General features: G+C 40.3%; 3 protein-coding genes across 4 annotated transcripts; all 3 read right to left on the minus strand.

Annotated features, from left to right (window-relative positions):
* Positions 1 to 99: 99 nt before the first annotated feature.
* On the minus strand, positions 100 to 3,581 carry LOC134619551 (rho-related GTP-binding protein RhoA-C-like). Its single transcript, XM_063465439.1, has 5 exons — positions 3,505 to 3,581; positions 2,796 to 2,951; positions 2,228 to 2,348; positions 2,010 to 2,140; positions 100 to 1,913 (listed from the first exon to the last, which is right to left on the minus strand). Exons 1-5 carry the CDS (start codon positions 3,574 to 3,576, stop codon positions 1,740 to 1,742), a joined length of 654 nt encoding a protein of 217 aa, XP_063321509.1. The 5' UTR covers positions 3,577 to 3,581; the 3' UTR covers positions 100 to 1,739.
* Positions 3,582 to 5,080: 1,499 nt separating this feature from the next.
* On the minus strand, positions 5,081 to 10,255 carry usp21 (ubiquitin specific peptidase 21). Of its 2 annotated transcripts, none has more exons than XM_063465438.1 (12): positions 10,083 to 10,255; positions 9,225 to 9,389; positions 8,704 to 8,760; positions 8,482 to 8,599; positions 8,268 to 8,382; positions 7,890 to 8,009; positions 7,735 to 7,799; positions 7,458 to 7,645; positions 6,684 to 6,762; positions 6,476 to 6,583; positions 5,829 to 5,943; positions 5,081 to 5,677 (listed from the first exon to the last, which is right to left on the minus strand). In XM_063465438.1, the coding sequence occupies exons 2-12, from the start codon at positions 9,378 to 9,380 to the stop codon at positions 5,584 to 5,586; spliced, it is 1,215 nt and encodes a 404-aa protein (XP_063321508.1). In that variant the 5' UTR covers positions 9,381 to 9,389; positions 10,083 to 10,255; the 3' UTR covers positions 5,081 to 5,583. The 2 variants fall into 2 exon arrangements, with proteins under 2 accessions (XP_063321508.1, XP_063321507.1); XM_063465437.1 differs by having other exon boundaries at positions 9,225 to 9,649.
* A 126-nt stretch (positions 10,256 to 10,381) lies between these two features.
* On the minus strand, positions 10,382 to 16,233 carry arhgef3l (Rho guanine nucleotide exchange factor (GEF) 3, like). The gene is made up of 13 exons (XM_063465436.1): positions 15,588 to 16,233; positions 15,193 to 15,241; positions 15,015 to 15,065; positions 14,411 to 14,464; positions 14,141 to 14,248; positions 13,878 to 14,036; positions 13,463 to 13,525; positions 13,278 to 13,374; positions 12,741 to 12,817; positions 12,294 to 12,551; positions 11,395 to 11,565; positions 11,025 to 11,217; positions 10,382 to 10,864 (listed from the first exon to the last, which is right to left on the minus strand). The coding sequence occupies exons 1-13, from the start codon at positions 15,623 to 15,625 to the stop codon at positions 10,617 to 10,619; spliced, it is 1,566 nt and encodes a 521-aa protein (XP_063321506.1). The 5' UTR covers positions 15,626 to 16,233; the 3' UTR covers positions 10,382 to 10,616.
* Between the last annotated feature and the right edge of the window lie 82 nt (positions 16,234 to 16,315).

A 16,315-nucleotide genomic window follows, 5' to 3' on the forward strand; every position in this document is an offset into this window, starting at 1 on the left:
GATTGATTTAAAAGGGGAAAAAAATGCACTGCGTTGTTACAAATGTATTTATATATTCGAGTTGATATGAACAAAAAGCAAAACAATCAAACAATCAGCTATATAGACATGTTATGTGCAATTTTATTTTAGGAAAAAAAACAGGAAAGTAATTAAAAAAAGACACAGGGAAATGGTAAATATTAATAAATGATTAAATCAAAGAACACATAAATACCTTAAAACAGATAACCCTAATACCAGCTTTATGAAAAAAAAATCCAGAAATACCCATACATATCACAGTAAAGAAAAAAAGACAAAAAAACAAAACAAAAAACAAACAAACAAAAAAACCCTCTAGCAACCCACCCTCAAAATACTCTAGCCCAGCCCCTTGACCTTGACTTTCTATTAATTAAATGAGACAGCGGTTACAATTTATCATTTAACTGACATAAGCTGACCATAACAACAGGATAGAGTAAAATGATTAAAATATATGAAGTAAATTAGAGGCATCAACAATAAAAAGTTATATAGTACAATAATGACAATATCAGTAAAGAGGGGAATGGGGAGAATGGAGTAAAAGGCAAACTCGAAGTACACAACATTACCATGTCCTTACAAGGCCTTGTAAGACATACAGTACATAACAGATAATATAGTGATAAGATAAGCCTACCATCTATCTGAAAGAATATTAAACTTATCAGCTACACCACTTATGATTTGACCCACTGATTAACACAATCAAAAAAGGTCCTAAAAACTCATGTGTTTAACCTGATTGTGCCTCTGGCTATATAGTATGATGTCTTTCAGTAAAGTGAAGGTTTCTATGTCACTCTGAGTAGCTGTTAATTTCATTACCCACCTGAGCCATGAAATGTGGCCATTGGGGGGGAGGGTAACTTTGGCATGGAAAAAAGGGGTTAAGGTCAGTGACACAGACGGCCTTTCCATGCATACAGTACGTAGACACATGTTAATACACAACCACACAAATATACACACATTCACTGCATGCAGAGCTGCACTGGAGAAAAACAAACTACCATACAAATGCATACACACACTCTAAAGTACAGGTAAGTAATTCTGTATGGGAAAATATCTCATACAATCTAATTTTAGGCATACCCCTGCATATCGCCTGAGTCAGAAAATGGGCCTGAAGTACCCAAGCCAGTGACAGGGAGAAAGCCTTCACAAATGTGAGGTGTGGACTCTTACAAATGACAAATAATACCCTAAGTTATGAATCCCCACCCCTCAACAACCATCACTCTCAAGGCACTACATGTAGGCGATACTGTGTAAAATTTACTTAGAGATGGCCTAAATTCAAACCTACGCTATAATTATGTCCTTTTCTGACTTCTCTCGTGTTCTCAGTGTCTTTGGCCTTCTATCGACCTTTTCTCTCCTAATTTCCATCATGGCACATTTGCTCCCCTGTTTTGAACTAGTCAACTTCAAATTATACCCATAACCTGCCCTGCTGACTTCTAGATCAGATTTTTTTTCTTTTGTATTTAAATTGATGCAAGAAAAGTGGCACACAACTTAAGAGTCCAAAAACCATGGTGTGTGTGGTCTTTTGAATCATTTCAGATCTGCTCCACTTTGCTAGGGGTAACTGGGTGATCGGAAATTGAGCATCTGCATAACTTTTCTTCCCCTCCCCTGTCAAATTTCAGTGGAAGCTGTCCTCTCTATCTGTGCTTAAGGACAGCCCCCTCTGCTCCCAGTGCCTATAACAGTAGGCAGGTGGATTTCCTGTTACGCTTCTTGGCCTGCAGCGCAGCTCTAGTTGCCATCTCAAAGACTTCCCTCACACCATCTTTGGTTTTGGCAGAACACTCTTGGTAGCCGTAGGCACTGATGCGATTTGCCATCTCTTTCCCATCTTCATATTTGACTGGTTCCTGGGGACACATGTCACAAAGAAAGTTTAAATTTGGATATTATTTTATTGATTTAACTTGTTTGTTTAGCTGAATTTTCTGAACCACCACATTTACCTGTTTCATTTTGGCTAGCTCTCGTCTGGTGTGGTCATCATTGCGCAGATCTTTTTTATTTCCTACCAGGATGATGGGAACATTTGGACAAAAGTGCTTCACCTCAGGAGTCCACTTTTCTGGAATATTCTCTACAGTGAGGAGAATGAAAAAGCAGCAATTAATTACATACATCAGGTGTTCAATACTTACTAGTATGAATGGTGCTCAGATGGTACCTAAACTGTCAGGACTGTCCACAGAGAAACACATGAGGATAACATCTGTGTCTGGGTAGGACAGGGGCCTCAGCCTGTCATAATCTTCCTGACCCGCTGTGTCCCAAAGTGCTAGCTCTACCTGAAAAGACAGAGAGTAACAGAGTTAAATGACTGGATAAATCTACGGAAGAAGAAAAGCAAAGGCAGAAATGACAATACCATAATCTAATTAGTTAGACTAGATATGGTATAGCAGCAGCTAGTCTGATGGCCACAATGCAACATAATAAAAATTCACTGGTTGTGTTGAAGCATCCTGAGACAAGATATTGAAGAATGAGTTGCCCTCGATGCACCCATTGAAGTGTGATAATGAATGTTAGATAAATATGTATGATTGGGTAAATGTCACTAGACTGGCAGAATCACTTCAAATGCTCAAACTGAGTAGAAAGGTGCTAAGTACCAGTCCATTAGCAACTAATTAAAGAGGGTAATTGCTTTTTCTTTTTATTTAAATGCCATACAAGCACCCACAGCATTACAATCAATGCAAAATTATTTGCAAACCATCATTCCCTCTCACCTGTTTCGCGTCCACTTCAATGTCTGCCACATAGTTTTCAAACACAGTGGGTACGTAGACCTCTGGGAACTGGTCCTTACTGAATACGATGAGGAGACAGGTTTTCCCACATGCACCATCACCGACGATCACCAACTTCTTTCTGATAGCAGCCATCTATGGAAGAGTTGAAAACATTGTTGCACATCCTAAGACAATACTCCCCAATTAAAAAGAAACAACTTTGAGGTGCATTAATAAATAAGCAGTCTAAACAGGACTAAAATTTCATTTCCCGATGCTTCGCTTACAGTTTCCCTTTGCTGACATCTAGCACAAAAAAATACATCAGAAATCGCTAGTAACGCACAGAGGTCTCGTTAACCGTACAGTTTGGCAAATAGTTCCTAGCTTACGTTACTATGTACATTTAAAGCCGGAACCGATGGCAAACAGGCGGAGGTGCCACTGAGGTGTAGAAACAATTACTCAAACATTTCCGTGCTACATTCCTATCCCTACTAAAAGCCCAATTACTGTAGTCTGGGGCCTGTCAAACCAGCCTTTGCTAGCAGGAAAGCTAGCGGTGTTTCCTATGAGTTTTATTCTTGTCATTCAAAATCCTCGCTCTTAAATTATAACTACAATATTCATCCCATCATAGCCATATTTATGTGCCTGAAACAAGAATCGGCTTAAAGTTTATACGTTATATGGAGAATTTGATTACCTTGGTGTTTCTCTGTACGCCTTTCTCCTCTTCCTGACCGACTGGAAAACTCCGCCCACCGCTAGTACACATGCGCACTATTACGTCATTCGCAAGTAAAGACCGGTGAGACCGGGTGATACGGGGAATAATACATTAGTGGCCGTTTGTTTATCTGTTTGTTAGCGAGATAACGCAAAAACAACCCAACTGAATTTTATGAAAGTTGACGGGGAGGTGGAGCATGAGCAAAGGAATGATCTGTTGAAATCTGGGGCAAATCCATATTACTTTCAGCAAAATTGGGTATTTTGTTTGAAGGACATTGCTCTTTCCGAACTGTGCGAATTCATTAATTAAGGTACTGGACTACTAATTTGTATAGGAATGTCAACCTATGGTGACCATAATCACCATAGGTGATCAGTATGTTTATTGTTTGAATACACACAAAATGGGTGTGTATATATGAATGCATTTGTACGTATGCACAATTCCAGTCTGGTTAGTCTTCCCAGCTGACTAACCATTCTCATCCTATTTGAACTTGAGTTTTAAATCCTATATCTCCAGCAGCACTCAGTTTATTAATAAAAAATGTATAAATCCCATTTACTATTGGTGTCCCCCAAGGATCTGTCCTGGGACCCCTTCATAAATTTAATATCAGCTTCCATTGTTATGCTGATTGTATGCAACTCTACCTGTCTAACAAACCTACCATTACTCTCCCACCCACAGCCTTCTGCATTTGACTCAATTCAAAAATCAAATCCTGGATCTCCTACAGCTTTCTCAAATTGAACAGTAATAAAACTGAGGTTCTCCTCATTGGCAACAAATCCATCATGTCTAAATGTAAATTTTTACCCTCCCTCTTGACAATTCCTCAGTTTTTCCCTCCCTCTTGACTCAGGCCAAGAGTATAACATCCTCATACTTTCATCTTTGTAACATCAGTCACCATGGTCCATTTCTCACACCCAATAACACTGCGGTACTTGTTCACACCTTGGTTACATCCCACATTAATTACTGTAACGATTTTCTTTTTGTTTTTTCTTGCAAGTCTGGAACTCTGCTGCTCACACCATCACCAGAACTCCTTCCATTAATCACATCACACCTGTTCTTCAGCAGCTCCATTAGCTTTCACTTAAAAATCGTACTGATTTCAAGATTCTTTACCTCTCTGAACTTTTGCACATCAGCAAAACAATTCACACTCTTCTTCTTCCCTCCTTCTTACTGTCCATTCCCCGCCATTTGACTACCATGGGGTCTAGAGGCCTCAGTACTCTGCTCACCACCTTTGGAATTCCATCCCACCAGACACGCTTCTTTAAAAGTGGCATATTCACTCTGATGGTCTTCCACCTCTAATATGAATCCTCTGATCTCAACAATTTTGCATATTGTAGATTTTTTTTAATTAACTTGATGGGTATTTGTCAGTTTATTACTATAGTTTTAACTCTTCTGTGTGAGATGACCTTGAGTGTTTTGACAGGCACCTGAAATAAAATGCGTTATTATTCACTGAACCTTTTCATGATCGCTGCGTAACTTTTTACATTTAACAAAAAGTAGACTGACATTTGAAAAAGGTTCATTTTATTTAGAGATTTCTGCAGGGCTTTTATTTATGTATTTTCACTTACAAAAATCCACAAACTCTGTAATTTCATCCAAGGGAACAAGTCTTTTGCATATATTTGTATGTCCCAACTCAAAAAAAATGTTGCACAATATCATAACAAGCATGAGTCGTGATTGTATTACATTAAGAGCTCTGCATCATTCTAAGCACGTCACTCGCTCATGCCTGAGAACTAGGGCACAGAGACTCTTAAGGCTATGGTCTGTCTGAGCTGTCTTAGTGAGACACTTGAAAAGCATCTCTACGGTTTTTAGGGGGAGGACCGTGTCTTCAAGCCCTGTTAGACTGAGCATGGCCTCTCTCCTCCTCCTCAGTTCATTTGAGGGTAAGCTCATCGAGTATGAGAAGTTTGCAGATGTCAGAGCACAATACTGCTGTCTATTCGTTTCTATGGACACTGGAGGTAAAGTTGCTCTGATTGGTTGCTTGGCTCAGCCAGTCTATTTCCTGACGGTGGCGGTGCTGTTGCTGCGCTGGTAGAACAGCACATAGGCTTGATTGGTCTGAAGCTGGTTCTCTGTGAGTGGAGTCACACTGTCAATGGGCAGATGAAGGGAAAAGTTTCAGGTTTATGCAAACATATCTTAATATAGAATAAACAGGCTTTCTCGAATATATAGACCACCTTTGATGTACAGTTGTCAAAATATGTATATATTGTGTGTAAAACTAAATTATATCTCACCTGGAATCATTGTAAAAGCACCAGCCATTTTCATCTAAGCAGCAGGCTGTGTAATGTCCCATGTTTACTGTCCCAGCATGGTTACATATTGCATATAAATCATACAGAACTGAGCCTGTGGGGACAAACATAGATCCAGAATTATATAGTAACATAAATACAATGAGTTACTTAATCCAGGGTTCAGAACTGTATTGTGTCAGAATTCCAGATGTGCAGTTCATGGAATAATCTCTGTTGCAAGCGATTAAATTAGGATATGATTACGTATATCCCAATATTCCTTTATTTTCTATTACAATGCATGGTTATTGTTTGAGTCAGTGAATCATCATGTTAACCTCCCTATGCTTAAAACACAAGATTTATATTTCACAGCTAAAAACGTTTTCTGCAGCTGATTTATGCCTTTTCTTCTAACTCTCTTCTTCCTCTCACCAGCCAAAATAAAATCATGTAAAACAAGCTCTTAAAACGGTTTTGTAGTGCGCTCTACCCACTTGTGTCAAAAAGTTAAAAGACCCATTTTTCTTCCACATTTTATTGCTTCAACCTTTAGCTGCACTCCTTTTGTTGAAAATACAGCTTAGAGGAACACATCGGGTTGAGTCAAGTATGAATGGATCAGAAAGGCTCGGTTCTCTTACCGCAATCGACAGGTCCGTATGGTCCAAGGTCCAGGTTGGTGAGTGGGAAGGACACATATATAGTGCTTTTACTGATGGACCACCTTGACGTCGTGAAACGGTTTAGATCTTATCGAGACTGTTAAGTATTATTAGCGTCATACATTTGTGCAGATAAAAATCACACGCCTAAAAGCATCACAAGTGGAAGAGTTGTTGCCAAGGATACGGATCACTATAACCTGGGGAAACCTCTGGATAGACAGCCGCTTGGTGCACTCTGTACGCCTGTTACACCTCTCACACATCTGAAAAATGTATAAACACACATATACACACCTCAACACAACATACATAGGGTATATAGTATACATAGGGTCTGGCGTATATATCAAGTACAAATAAGCATATGCTTATTGATGCAATGTTGTTTAGTGTGCCACTAATAACTAAGATGCACTTAATTTGGACATTCTTATGACAGAAAGAAATGAGAGAATTCTCATCATCTGCCTCACTGTTTATGAAATTAAATGGGTTTTTTTGTTTCTTTTATCTGCTTCTGCTTCCTGTGCCAGATTTTATAATTGCATTTCTTTGAAATTTTTTCATATTGATGAGATCACTGTATTAGTCGTTTGGAGTCTAGCACTCCCTGGTTTGATCCCCGGAGGGGACACAAATCCCTTTGGGCTTGTGACAGGACGTGTAAAAAAAAAAATCTGCCACATCAGGAGCTACCTGCTGTTATTACCCCCCAGCAGTTGAAAGTAGCTTTACTGTTCAAGCCATTTGACTTCTTTCACCTATGGCACACATCTATATGTTATGATCTTTATATGGAATAAAGACAAAAAACATTTAATGATATGTGTAGGTTATAAATGGATCAAAACTGTTTTAAATCATCTCTTTGCTTACATTGTCTGTGTCGATATGTTTTAATCACACTATTGCTGATCTAGACAGTTGCTGAGATTTGACAATCATCGCTTTAACTTACTGGCGAATTCTCCTTGTCCAGTTTCTCCTCCTGAGAGAAGAGGTCCAGACACTCCCTGAGCGTGACCTCCCCAGTAGAACTCCTCTTGGGGATAGGCAGTGACAAATCGCAGAACACATCAAACGTGTTGGAGTAGTGAGAGCAGACTGAGCAATGCAGTGAGCTCCGCAGCTGGCCTGAGAACAGATCTGTAGGGAGAGGGGACAAGAATTATCAGCGGTCTGCTTTAATGGGGATAAAAATAATGGATGAATTTGACTGGACTGGCTCTCCTCACCAACAATTATGCTGTCATCTCTCTCCAAGTGCTTCTTCCACATGACAGCCGCCTCCTCAGATATTCTAAGGGAGGATAAGAAAAATGATCAGAATGTGTTCACATGCAGGTAATTACTGTTTTAGGACAGATTTATTCATGTTTAATATACACACCGAAACCTAGCAAATTTTTGTTCAGGCTCCTTCCCGGCTCGTCTAACGTATGGTCTGCGATTTATTTCAGTATGCAGCTTGTCGAGTAGGAACCTGAGGAACTCCTGAGCATCCTGTTGACTGTGTTGAACGCAGAAAAAAATTATTCACTTTTTCAAGCAACTAGTTCTTCACAAGAATCAAAAATCTGTACAAGTGGAACAAGATAATTAACAGAAGGAGTTTAACAGTTGTGCTTACACATAAGTGGACACTGTATTGCACTGTGTGTACGCTTTTGCTAAAAAAGTTCTACTGACTGCACAAAAGTTTTACTGAAAGACGCTGTTAACCTTGAGGAAAGGCGAAACAGAACCCCCCCCCCCCCAATATCCTCACCTGTAACCACTGAAGTAAGGCACTGCTTCTGTAAATACATTGTAAAACTGTCTAGGATTTACAACTTTGTCTCCTTCATTTACATCCCAAAGGCCCGACAGCACCTTAGAGAAAGCTGGCATGGGAAGAAAAACAGAAACAAGCAGAAAACATGAAAATCTAACACAGGAGGGGAGACACAGTCAAGAGAGAACAGAAAGGAGAGGAAATGCACCTTCCATGAGTTTAGCTTCCTCTTTGGAGAACTTCTCGTGCTTGTAAGATTTGAGCAGGCAGTAGCCCCGTAGGCTGCATGTGTGAGATAAACACTGGACAACTGCATTTAGAAAACACTGGGTCCAAAAGAAAAGAAAAGAAAAGAAAAAAAGGGAAAGTGATGTCAAATAATGTTCATTTCAGAGGGCCTTTAAGAGTTTCATCTGTGATCTTTACTTACGGTGTTTCCTATGTTTCTAAGGCCAGTCCTGCCACTTCCTAAGGTGAGCTGCTCCTTCTGAAATTAAAAAAAACAAAAACAAAAGGAAGTTGATGACCACAGATCTGTTGGATCTGCAAGTACCATACATAGCACTGTTAATTTATTTCAAAACACACAGTGTGCGTCCTACTATGTGACCTCTGGATGTGCTGGTACTCCATGTGACTGTCTGCCTTGACCCCGCCATGTCAGTGTGTGTTTAACTTTGGCAGGACAGATTTAGCTTTCTTATCTCATTAGCATAGCAGAAGAGACTAAAAGGAGGTCAGCCTCGAGAGTTCATCCTATTAGAGACCAACGAGTGCTGACAGGTGTTTAAACACGTGTGTGTTGATGTGTATTCTCCCTTAACAACTTCACACCTTTCTTTGTCTGTGCTTATATTTTTCTCAGGTAAAATTTCACTTTAAGAGCTTTTAAAACTTGAAAGTTTGAGGATAAATTAAAGCTATATTTTTCCTGTGTTGTGTTGTCCACACCTCATTGTCAGCGACCAGAAGCAGGCCCATCAGCGATGTGTAGAGGACAGACTGGGAGATGTCGGTCGTCTCTCTCTGGAGGCCATTCTGAGACACCAGGGTCCGACACAGAGCTTCGCAAGAGCCCTCCCCATTGACACTGCTGGCTCCAGGCATCCTTTTATACTAGTAAACGGCTAAAGTCACTAACAAAATGGGTCCTGAGATAGAAAGGTGGTCTTCCCAAAGAAATCCTAGCCAGATGGTTTGCGCCTGAGATGGGGTAAGTTGTTCTTCCTAATTTATTTGACATTCAGACTCAGAGGTGAGCAGGACACGGTGGTCTTACACAGGCCTAATCTGTCTCACAAGACATGTAATCCACCTCTTTGGTGAATGAAGTATGATGGAGAACTTTTTCCTTTTCAGAAAAATGACATTTACAGCTGAAGGGAAGAAAAAAAGAACAAGTACTCTGTGAATGACCGTCTCTGAAGGTAAACCCTTCTCTTAAATAGATTAAGCTGATCCATTACACAACTGTCTCGTTACTACGGCACGCAAGAGAGCACAGAAAGTTTGAATCCACACATGAACATGTCACGTTTAAAAAATAAAAATTTAAAAGCATCTTTGGAAATATCACTTAAGCTGGATTCAGCTGGACCACTCAACAGAACACATTAAAAACACTTGGTTATGTAATCAATAAAACACCAGTCACACACACGAGGCATCTCCTGAGATCTAAGCAATGCCAAACGTTACTGATTTTTGGAGGTAACTAGTAAACACTTTATTTGCAAACAAAGTAAATTTGCAAATAATGCCGGTCAAATGTAGCAGGACTAACAAATACACAGAGCGATCTGGACTCACCTGATCACTTGGTCACTCTATCTGTGGACAAACTGTCCCAACCAAACTGTTCCCATCATCTGCTGAGCTGTTAAAAATGCATAAGGGGACGTCTACTGTTTCACCGTGTGCCTGTTGGCTAGAGCTGAAAGTCTACCTCTCTCCCCTGTCCTGTCACCAGTGTCAATGAGAGAAGGAGGGAGACGGAGAATGCGAGAGGGAGGGATGGAGGATAATCATCTCTAATCTTTTCTCTGTAGATCTTGTTGGCTATACTTAGACTTGTCTTTGTGTACTTTCCCACGAGTGCCTCAACAATCTTTTAAGTGTCAGTTTATTAATTATACAAACTCAAAAACAAATTTTTTTCTTTGGTAAATTCACATTCAGTACTGTTCTCACTTTATACAGCCATCACTGCAATTGCAGACAGGAAAAAATAATAAAAAAAAGAACATTAATATCGCTGAAAATATCTAAACACATTCATCATTCACAGACAGTCAATGTACACGTGTAGAGGCTTCAAAGGCCACCTGCTGATCAGTCTGACAGTCAGCGACTGGTGTGGTCTGCCATTTCTGTGTCCGAGCTGAGGCTGAGCTCGGCTATGTGATACAGGGCGGGATCGTGGTGAGGAGAGAACTGTGACTGGCTGGTGTGGGCTGTCCTATCACGTGACTGGACGATCGCTTGGCGCAGACAGGTGATCCACTGCTGCTTGCTGAAGGAGTCGTTGGCCTGCAGGCTGTAAGAGTGAGCTTTGGCGCGCCCTCTGCTGCTCACGCGGAAACAATTCTTCACTAGAGGATGGAAAGGAGAGAAGGGAGAAGGAAGGTGAGTGGAAACTTCTACTAAGTTTCACTTCAGCTAAAACAGAGCACATGGGATGGCTGTCTAACATTTTTTTTTTGTGTCACAGAATTCACTAGAAAATACAAAAGAAATAAAGGATCATATTACCTTTATCATTTCCCCCTGTGAAGGCTCCTCTGAAGGTGCCCCCTCCAGCAGCCTCACCGTCTGGGATCTCCTCCAGATTTATCAAGGCATTGGGCAGAGGCTGCCGGTACACATTAAATACCTGACCACCGTCCTTGTCCTCTCCTGGTCTAGTCAGCACCAACACCAGCTCAAATAGGAACACATGCAGCCGCTGACAGGGGACATTGAAAGTGATCAAGATAAATATGCAAACAGTTGACACAGTTTCTAAGGCAGAGAAGCAAACTTGAATAGCCAACATCTTCTGCCCTTCTTAAATGACTTTAGCCTCTTCATTTGAATTATGAAAGTGTGAAGACCAATAAACAACATTTTAGAAGAGATCTACCTGGCCCTTATTGTTCTTGAGTTCTCCATGGCAGTAGAGGAAGCGGGACTGCTGGATCTCTGGCACTCTCTGGCAATCTTCGAGGTAGGAAAGGCCCCGCCTGTAGAACTGACACTCTGCTTCCCCCGTCTTTTTATTCACCTCTGCCACGATGCTCTGGATCAACTCCAACTGAACAGAACCAAGACTTTTTAATATGTCATCAACACAGGGTCCTTTTCCTCCTGTTGCATTCTTGTAGGGCTAAAATTCTGGGCTGGAGCCAAAAGAGTATGACTATGAATATTTAGAACATATTTAAATGAGTGGTTAAGTGGTTTGGTGTGATAATTTGTTTAGTCAACAGTATCCTCTTTCAAACACCATCAAAGGAAAATTTAAAGAGACTGCAGGCATCTTAAATGCAGAACTAACTGCTGAACAGAGTCATGTTTTTATTTGGTCACTCCTTGAGTGAGCTTTCGCAAAATGTAAATGTAAAACTGATGAGCCAAATTAGTGAATATATTAGTAAAAATTAATAATTGGCCTTGTTGCCATTTGGAGGCACTGTTGTGCAATGCAGACCAGGTTTTGAAAAGGAAATACTGTATTTTAACATACTTGAAGACTGATAGATAGAAATGTGTGAATATGCAACCTAATAATTTGGATTTATAGCATCTGATGCAACAAAAAAGAGGATTCTTTGCTAGACTGTAAAAATAATACTAATCAGTGTTAAAATTATAGGCTTTATATTTAAAAGCAACACCTTACAACCATCTTGATAACGTGCCAGTGTGGATATCAGTATTTTGCAGCTGCTGCAGACCTGGCACTGATTAAACTGTGAATTCTCTCACACGCTTGCAGTATCATTAAGCAGATGTAAATGATTGTGTAGGAGCCCAACTCACAGCATCCGGCAACGTGTCTTCATCTGGGTGGTCTGGCGGAGTGCACTTCTGTATCTCTTTCAACAGCAGAGGGTACTTGACCAAACGGCTCCGAGGGAGATCCAGGAAGTTCCACAGGTCCAGTTTCCTGCTGAACGAGGACTCCTGACACAGACGCAGAAAGTGCTCCACTCTTTTCTCGTGCTTTTTCTGGTCCAGCAAAGCTTTGGCTCCCACCTGGTTACAGCAATATGTAACATACGCCTCCAGGCAAGGAAACTGCAAAGAGAAACACGGGAAGAGTGCGAAGCAGTGAGATAAGAAGGTGAAGTCAGGGGGGGAAAAGAAAGATGAAAACATGCATAAAGACAGAACTTAGATTAAGTTAAGATTAAGAGGGGAAAATCAGAGAGAAACTGAAGGTTGATTTTTCTTCTCTCAATTCTTTGTTTCCATCGAGATACTCACCCAGTTCATTAAAGTTGGCCCCACCTCTCCAACCGTTTTCTCTGATCCTCTCAGTCGCTCAAGACGAGTCAGCAGATCTGATATGAATTAAAAGAAAACAGGATACTCCAAATTTTGCTGACCTTATTTCACTATTACTACAGCTCAAAAACAAGTACAGACTGCATAAAAATACGGCACTTCTAAAAAAAAAAAATCTAAAAAAAATACAACTTCCCATTTTATGAAGTTTCTTTTCAGGGCTGGGCAGTGTATAAGTTTTTATTTATTTACTTATTTATTTTTTAAAGAGCCTTTGATTCAAATTATACCTAGATAACATTTAACAAATGGTATGAGCTGTAAAACTACTTTACCTGCTCCTGTTTACTTGTAACTATTTCAGATTGTGATGTAATTACACTGAACTGGAACAACCTATACTTTATCAAGACTTCACCTCATTGCTTGAAATTCATATTCAGGAAATGAGGTGGTGTGTTGATGCATAAGTGGAGCTCGAGATAGCAGCAGAAGTTGCACAAAAAAAAAAGTTACCTTGATGGAGGGGGATGAGTGAGTCCAGAGTACCAAAGATCTGTCCAAGCTCACTCTCTGTCATTATGTCTAACTTCAACATGGGCTCATAGTACACCTGGGAATAGACACAGACCCCGGGGCATTTAGCATATAAAAGCATGCATTTGAGTAGATTAAATATTTTGTTCAAGTTGAGCAGCTACCTTCTTAACCAAACTGAGGTCCTCTATGAGTTGTCTCTCTCCTTGGGTTAGCTCGTATATGACCTGCAGGGCATTTAAAATAGTTAACGAATGCACACGTTATTGCCAATGTGATAACAAAGATATCAGCACACACACGCACACTGTGTGTTGAGTTGCATAAGAAGTCAGTTAAATAGACAACACGAGCTCTCACAGCTGATTGTTCAATAAAGGAAGTTGAGCCTTCAGTGCCAGCTCACATCCTCTTTCATAATACCCATGAAGAACAGCTTCACAGAAATGAAGAGTAGGTACAAGTTACTCCGCCTACACTGCAACCACAGCCACACAACTTGACCCATATACAGGCCCCCCAAACATATTCTGCTATAGTAACAAGGTATTTTAATAACAAGATTTTTGTTTAGCACACCTCTTGCCGTTTGATTTCCTTTGCAGTCAGATCATGACTTTCCACAGTGTCACTCCAACACTGGCTGTTGCGGCGACGTGGAAACGAGGAGGCCTTTGTCCGTGAACGCAGGGGGGCTGTGGGCAAAGGTCGAGCTTCTGTACGAAAACTAATAGACCGCTGTGAACAGAGAGGAGCAGCTGACTGTTATACCAAAAACCCCCAAAACTCATTCACTGGTCACTTTGTATGACTGGACTGCGAGTGTGTTTGTGCATTGTTACCGAAATAGACTGGCCAATGCGCTTCAGAGCAGGGGTCTTCACAGGGTTTAAGACACCTGTTAGGCTATTGGACTTTGCCACAGGTTTAACCCTCTTATTACTGGGCTCCTGAAGTGAATAAAAAAAAAAAAAAACAACTTAAAACATTTTTAAGATCTGCACAAAATAGTCCACAAGCTGTGGGTTCATTCATTCAAACCTAACTGTGCACAAGAGGATTTTAAAACAACTGAACACAAATCTGGCATCTGCAGCACAAGAACACCTCACCTCCGATTCCTTCAGGTCGGATGTCATTTCACACTCATCCTCTCCCTCCTCGTCCTGAAACATGTTAAAAAGTTAAAAATCAACTCGAGGTACACGAGAGTTCAGGAAAGTGGAAAGACAAAGATGGTGAGAGGCGAGATGTTGCATGGTGCAGATCTCTCATTTCCTGTGTGTCTTTCAAAGAGGAAGAAGGTTGAAAGTGTGCCTCAATAGTAAAATTGCAAGATGTCTGCCTATTTCTTTTTGCCACACTAACCACATCAGCTGTGTATTAATTGCAAGCAACACTTTAATAGCGTCAATAAAAAGCCTCGGATTATATGGATGATGTAATGTACAGCTGGCAAAAAAAAAGAAGAATATCTGAAAGGTGAAAATAAACCTACATAAGCTGGAATTTAAGAAAATGAGACATAAACTCGATTTATAGACTCGCAAAAACTTCCATGGTTGCAAAGCCGAACACAAAGTTCACATCTCCCGTCAGTTCTGCACTCAGCATTGTGGTCACAAAGGTAAGGTTGACTAACTTCCGTTCGTTACAGAGAAACAGAGAAATGAACATGAAGCAGCAGCATTGATGCGTCTCAGAGACATTACTCACCTCTGAGATTCTGATCACAGGTTCAGGGGCCGGGTCTTGTTTTCTCTTCTTCTAAAGACAGCAGTGTGTGAAAGTGAGTTTCTTGGATTTTATTTTAGGACAGTTTATTTTTTTAAACGTTAGTTTTTAAATGCAGGAAAAAGAAGGTGCAAGAGCCAAAGCCGATGTGGCAGCTTACCCCTGCATGATCACAGAGGACTGAGTGTCCCTCTCCTGGCACACCAGACCTGAAAAGAAGAAAAACTCTTACTGGGCACAAATTAAACATTAATACAGGGAATGTATTTTATTGTATTGTATGAGACATTCAAAATAACACTTATTAAGTAGGCAGGGTACATTCAAATTACTTGTTTATGTGCCATGCTCTAGCAAAGTACATTAAAATCAGTTTTTGTTCCACAATGTCGCACAAATATGTAACATGAGTTTTGTAATCATGCTGGTGACAAACACAGAAAATTTACACTTAGAACATGAAGTATGATTAATCAACAGGGATATTTTTCAGCACCAATTTGTAACATATAGCACCCCAAGGTGGAAGCATAATAAATGCAAAAGGTATCGTACCAGGAAGTCCTTTTTTCACCAGTCTCCTCCACTTCCATCGTTTCTCTCTCTTCAGTGCATCTTTACCAAATCATGACACATTCTCAAAATCACAAATGGTCAAATAATCCAAATTTACACCCGTCCTTTCTTCGTTTGGGTCCTTTACAGCGAGTTGTTTGCAGGAAGCGTGTTGAGAGTTCAGTGTACTCCTTCCTCCTCACTTTCTTCCTCATCTCACAGTCGACCACATCCTTTAGAGTTGCACACATTCACGTATCCGCTCGTCAGGGAGGAGCGTTCAAAGCCTTACACAAAACTTATCAAACGTATTTAAACTAAGAGCACTTCGCATACTAAAGTACCTAACTACATACTTCCTCCTGTGTGGCACAGATTAGTAAGATTGAACATGCCGCTACAGCCATTTGCCTTAAAAATAAACAACAAAAAATTATCCTTTGCCTACATTTATAAATTCAAAATGCCATCACAGATGATTTACTTTAATGCAGGAGTAAAAGGGGAAGAAAAAAATAATCTGATTACACTCTTCACTGTCATTTGGTATCTTGGTATTCAGGCAGCATTTCCCGGATATGTTTAATAATGAAACTTCTCATTAACACGAAACAGGTCAGACAGGAAAAACAAACCTCTGACACTTTAGCATTGTTGAATGACACTGAAATTTAACCACACGTCAAATTGAGTCAGTTGGAAACGGTGTGTGTGTGTTAGTTACACAA

The sequence above is a fragment of the Pelmatolapia mariae genome, linkage group LG20 (genome assembly GCF_036321145.2).
Source record: "Pelmatolapia mariae isolate MD_Pm_ZW linkage group LG20, Pm_UMD_F_2, whole genome shotgun sequence".
Taxonomy (NCBI): Eukaryota; Metazoa; Chordata; class Actinopteri; order Cichliformes; family Cichlidae; genus Pelmatolapia; species Pelmatolapia mariae.

Coding starts and splice junctions, on each gene's coding strand:
- arhgef3l (XM_063465436.1), bottom strand. CDS start 15,625: ATGGAAGTGGAGGAGACTGGTGAAAAAAGGACTTCCTG. Junction 13,375..13,462: donor ACCTCAGTTTGGTTAAGAAG/GTAGCTGCTCAA, acceptor GTCTATTCCCAG/GTGTACTATGAGCCCATGTT. Junction 10,865..11,024: donor CACAGGGGGAAATGATAAAG/GTAATATGATCC, acceptor TCCATCCTCTAG/TGAAGAATTGTTTCCGCGTG.
- usp21 (XM_063465438.1), bottom strand. CDS start 9,380: ATGCCTGGAGCCAGCAGTGTCAATGGGGAGGGCTCTTGCGAAGCTCTG. Junction 8,600..8,703: donor TTAGAAACATAGGAAACACC/GTAAGTAAAGAT, acceptor TTTTGGACCCAG/TGTTTTCTAAATGCAGTTGT. Junction 7,800..7,889: donor CAAAAATTTGCTAGGTTTCG/GTGTGTATATTA, acceptor ATCCTCCCTTAG/AATATCTGAGGAGGCGGCTG.
- LOC134619551 (XM_063465439.1), bottom strand. CDS start 3,576: ATGTGTACTAGCGGTGGGCGGAGTTTTCCAGTCGGTCAGGAAGAGGAG. Junction 2,141..2,227: donor GGACAGTCCTGACAGTTTAG/GTACCATCTGAG, acceptor TCCTCACTGTAG/AGAATATTCCAGAAAAGTGG. Junction 1,914..2,009: donor AGCTAGCCAAAATGAAACAG/GTAAATGTGGTG, acceptor ATGTGTCCCCAG/GAACCAGTCAAATATGAAGA.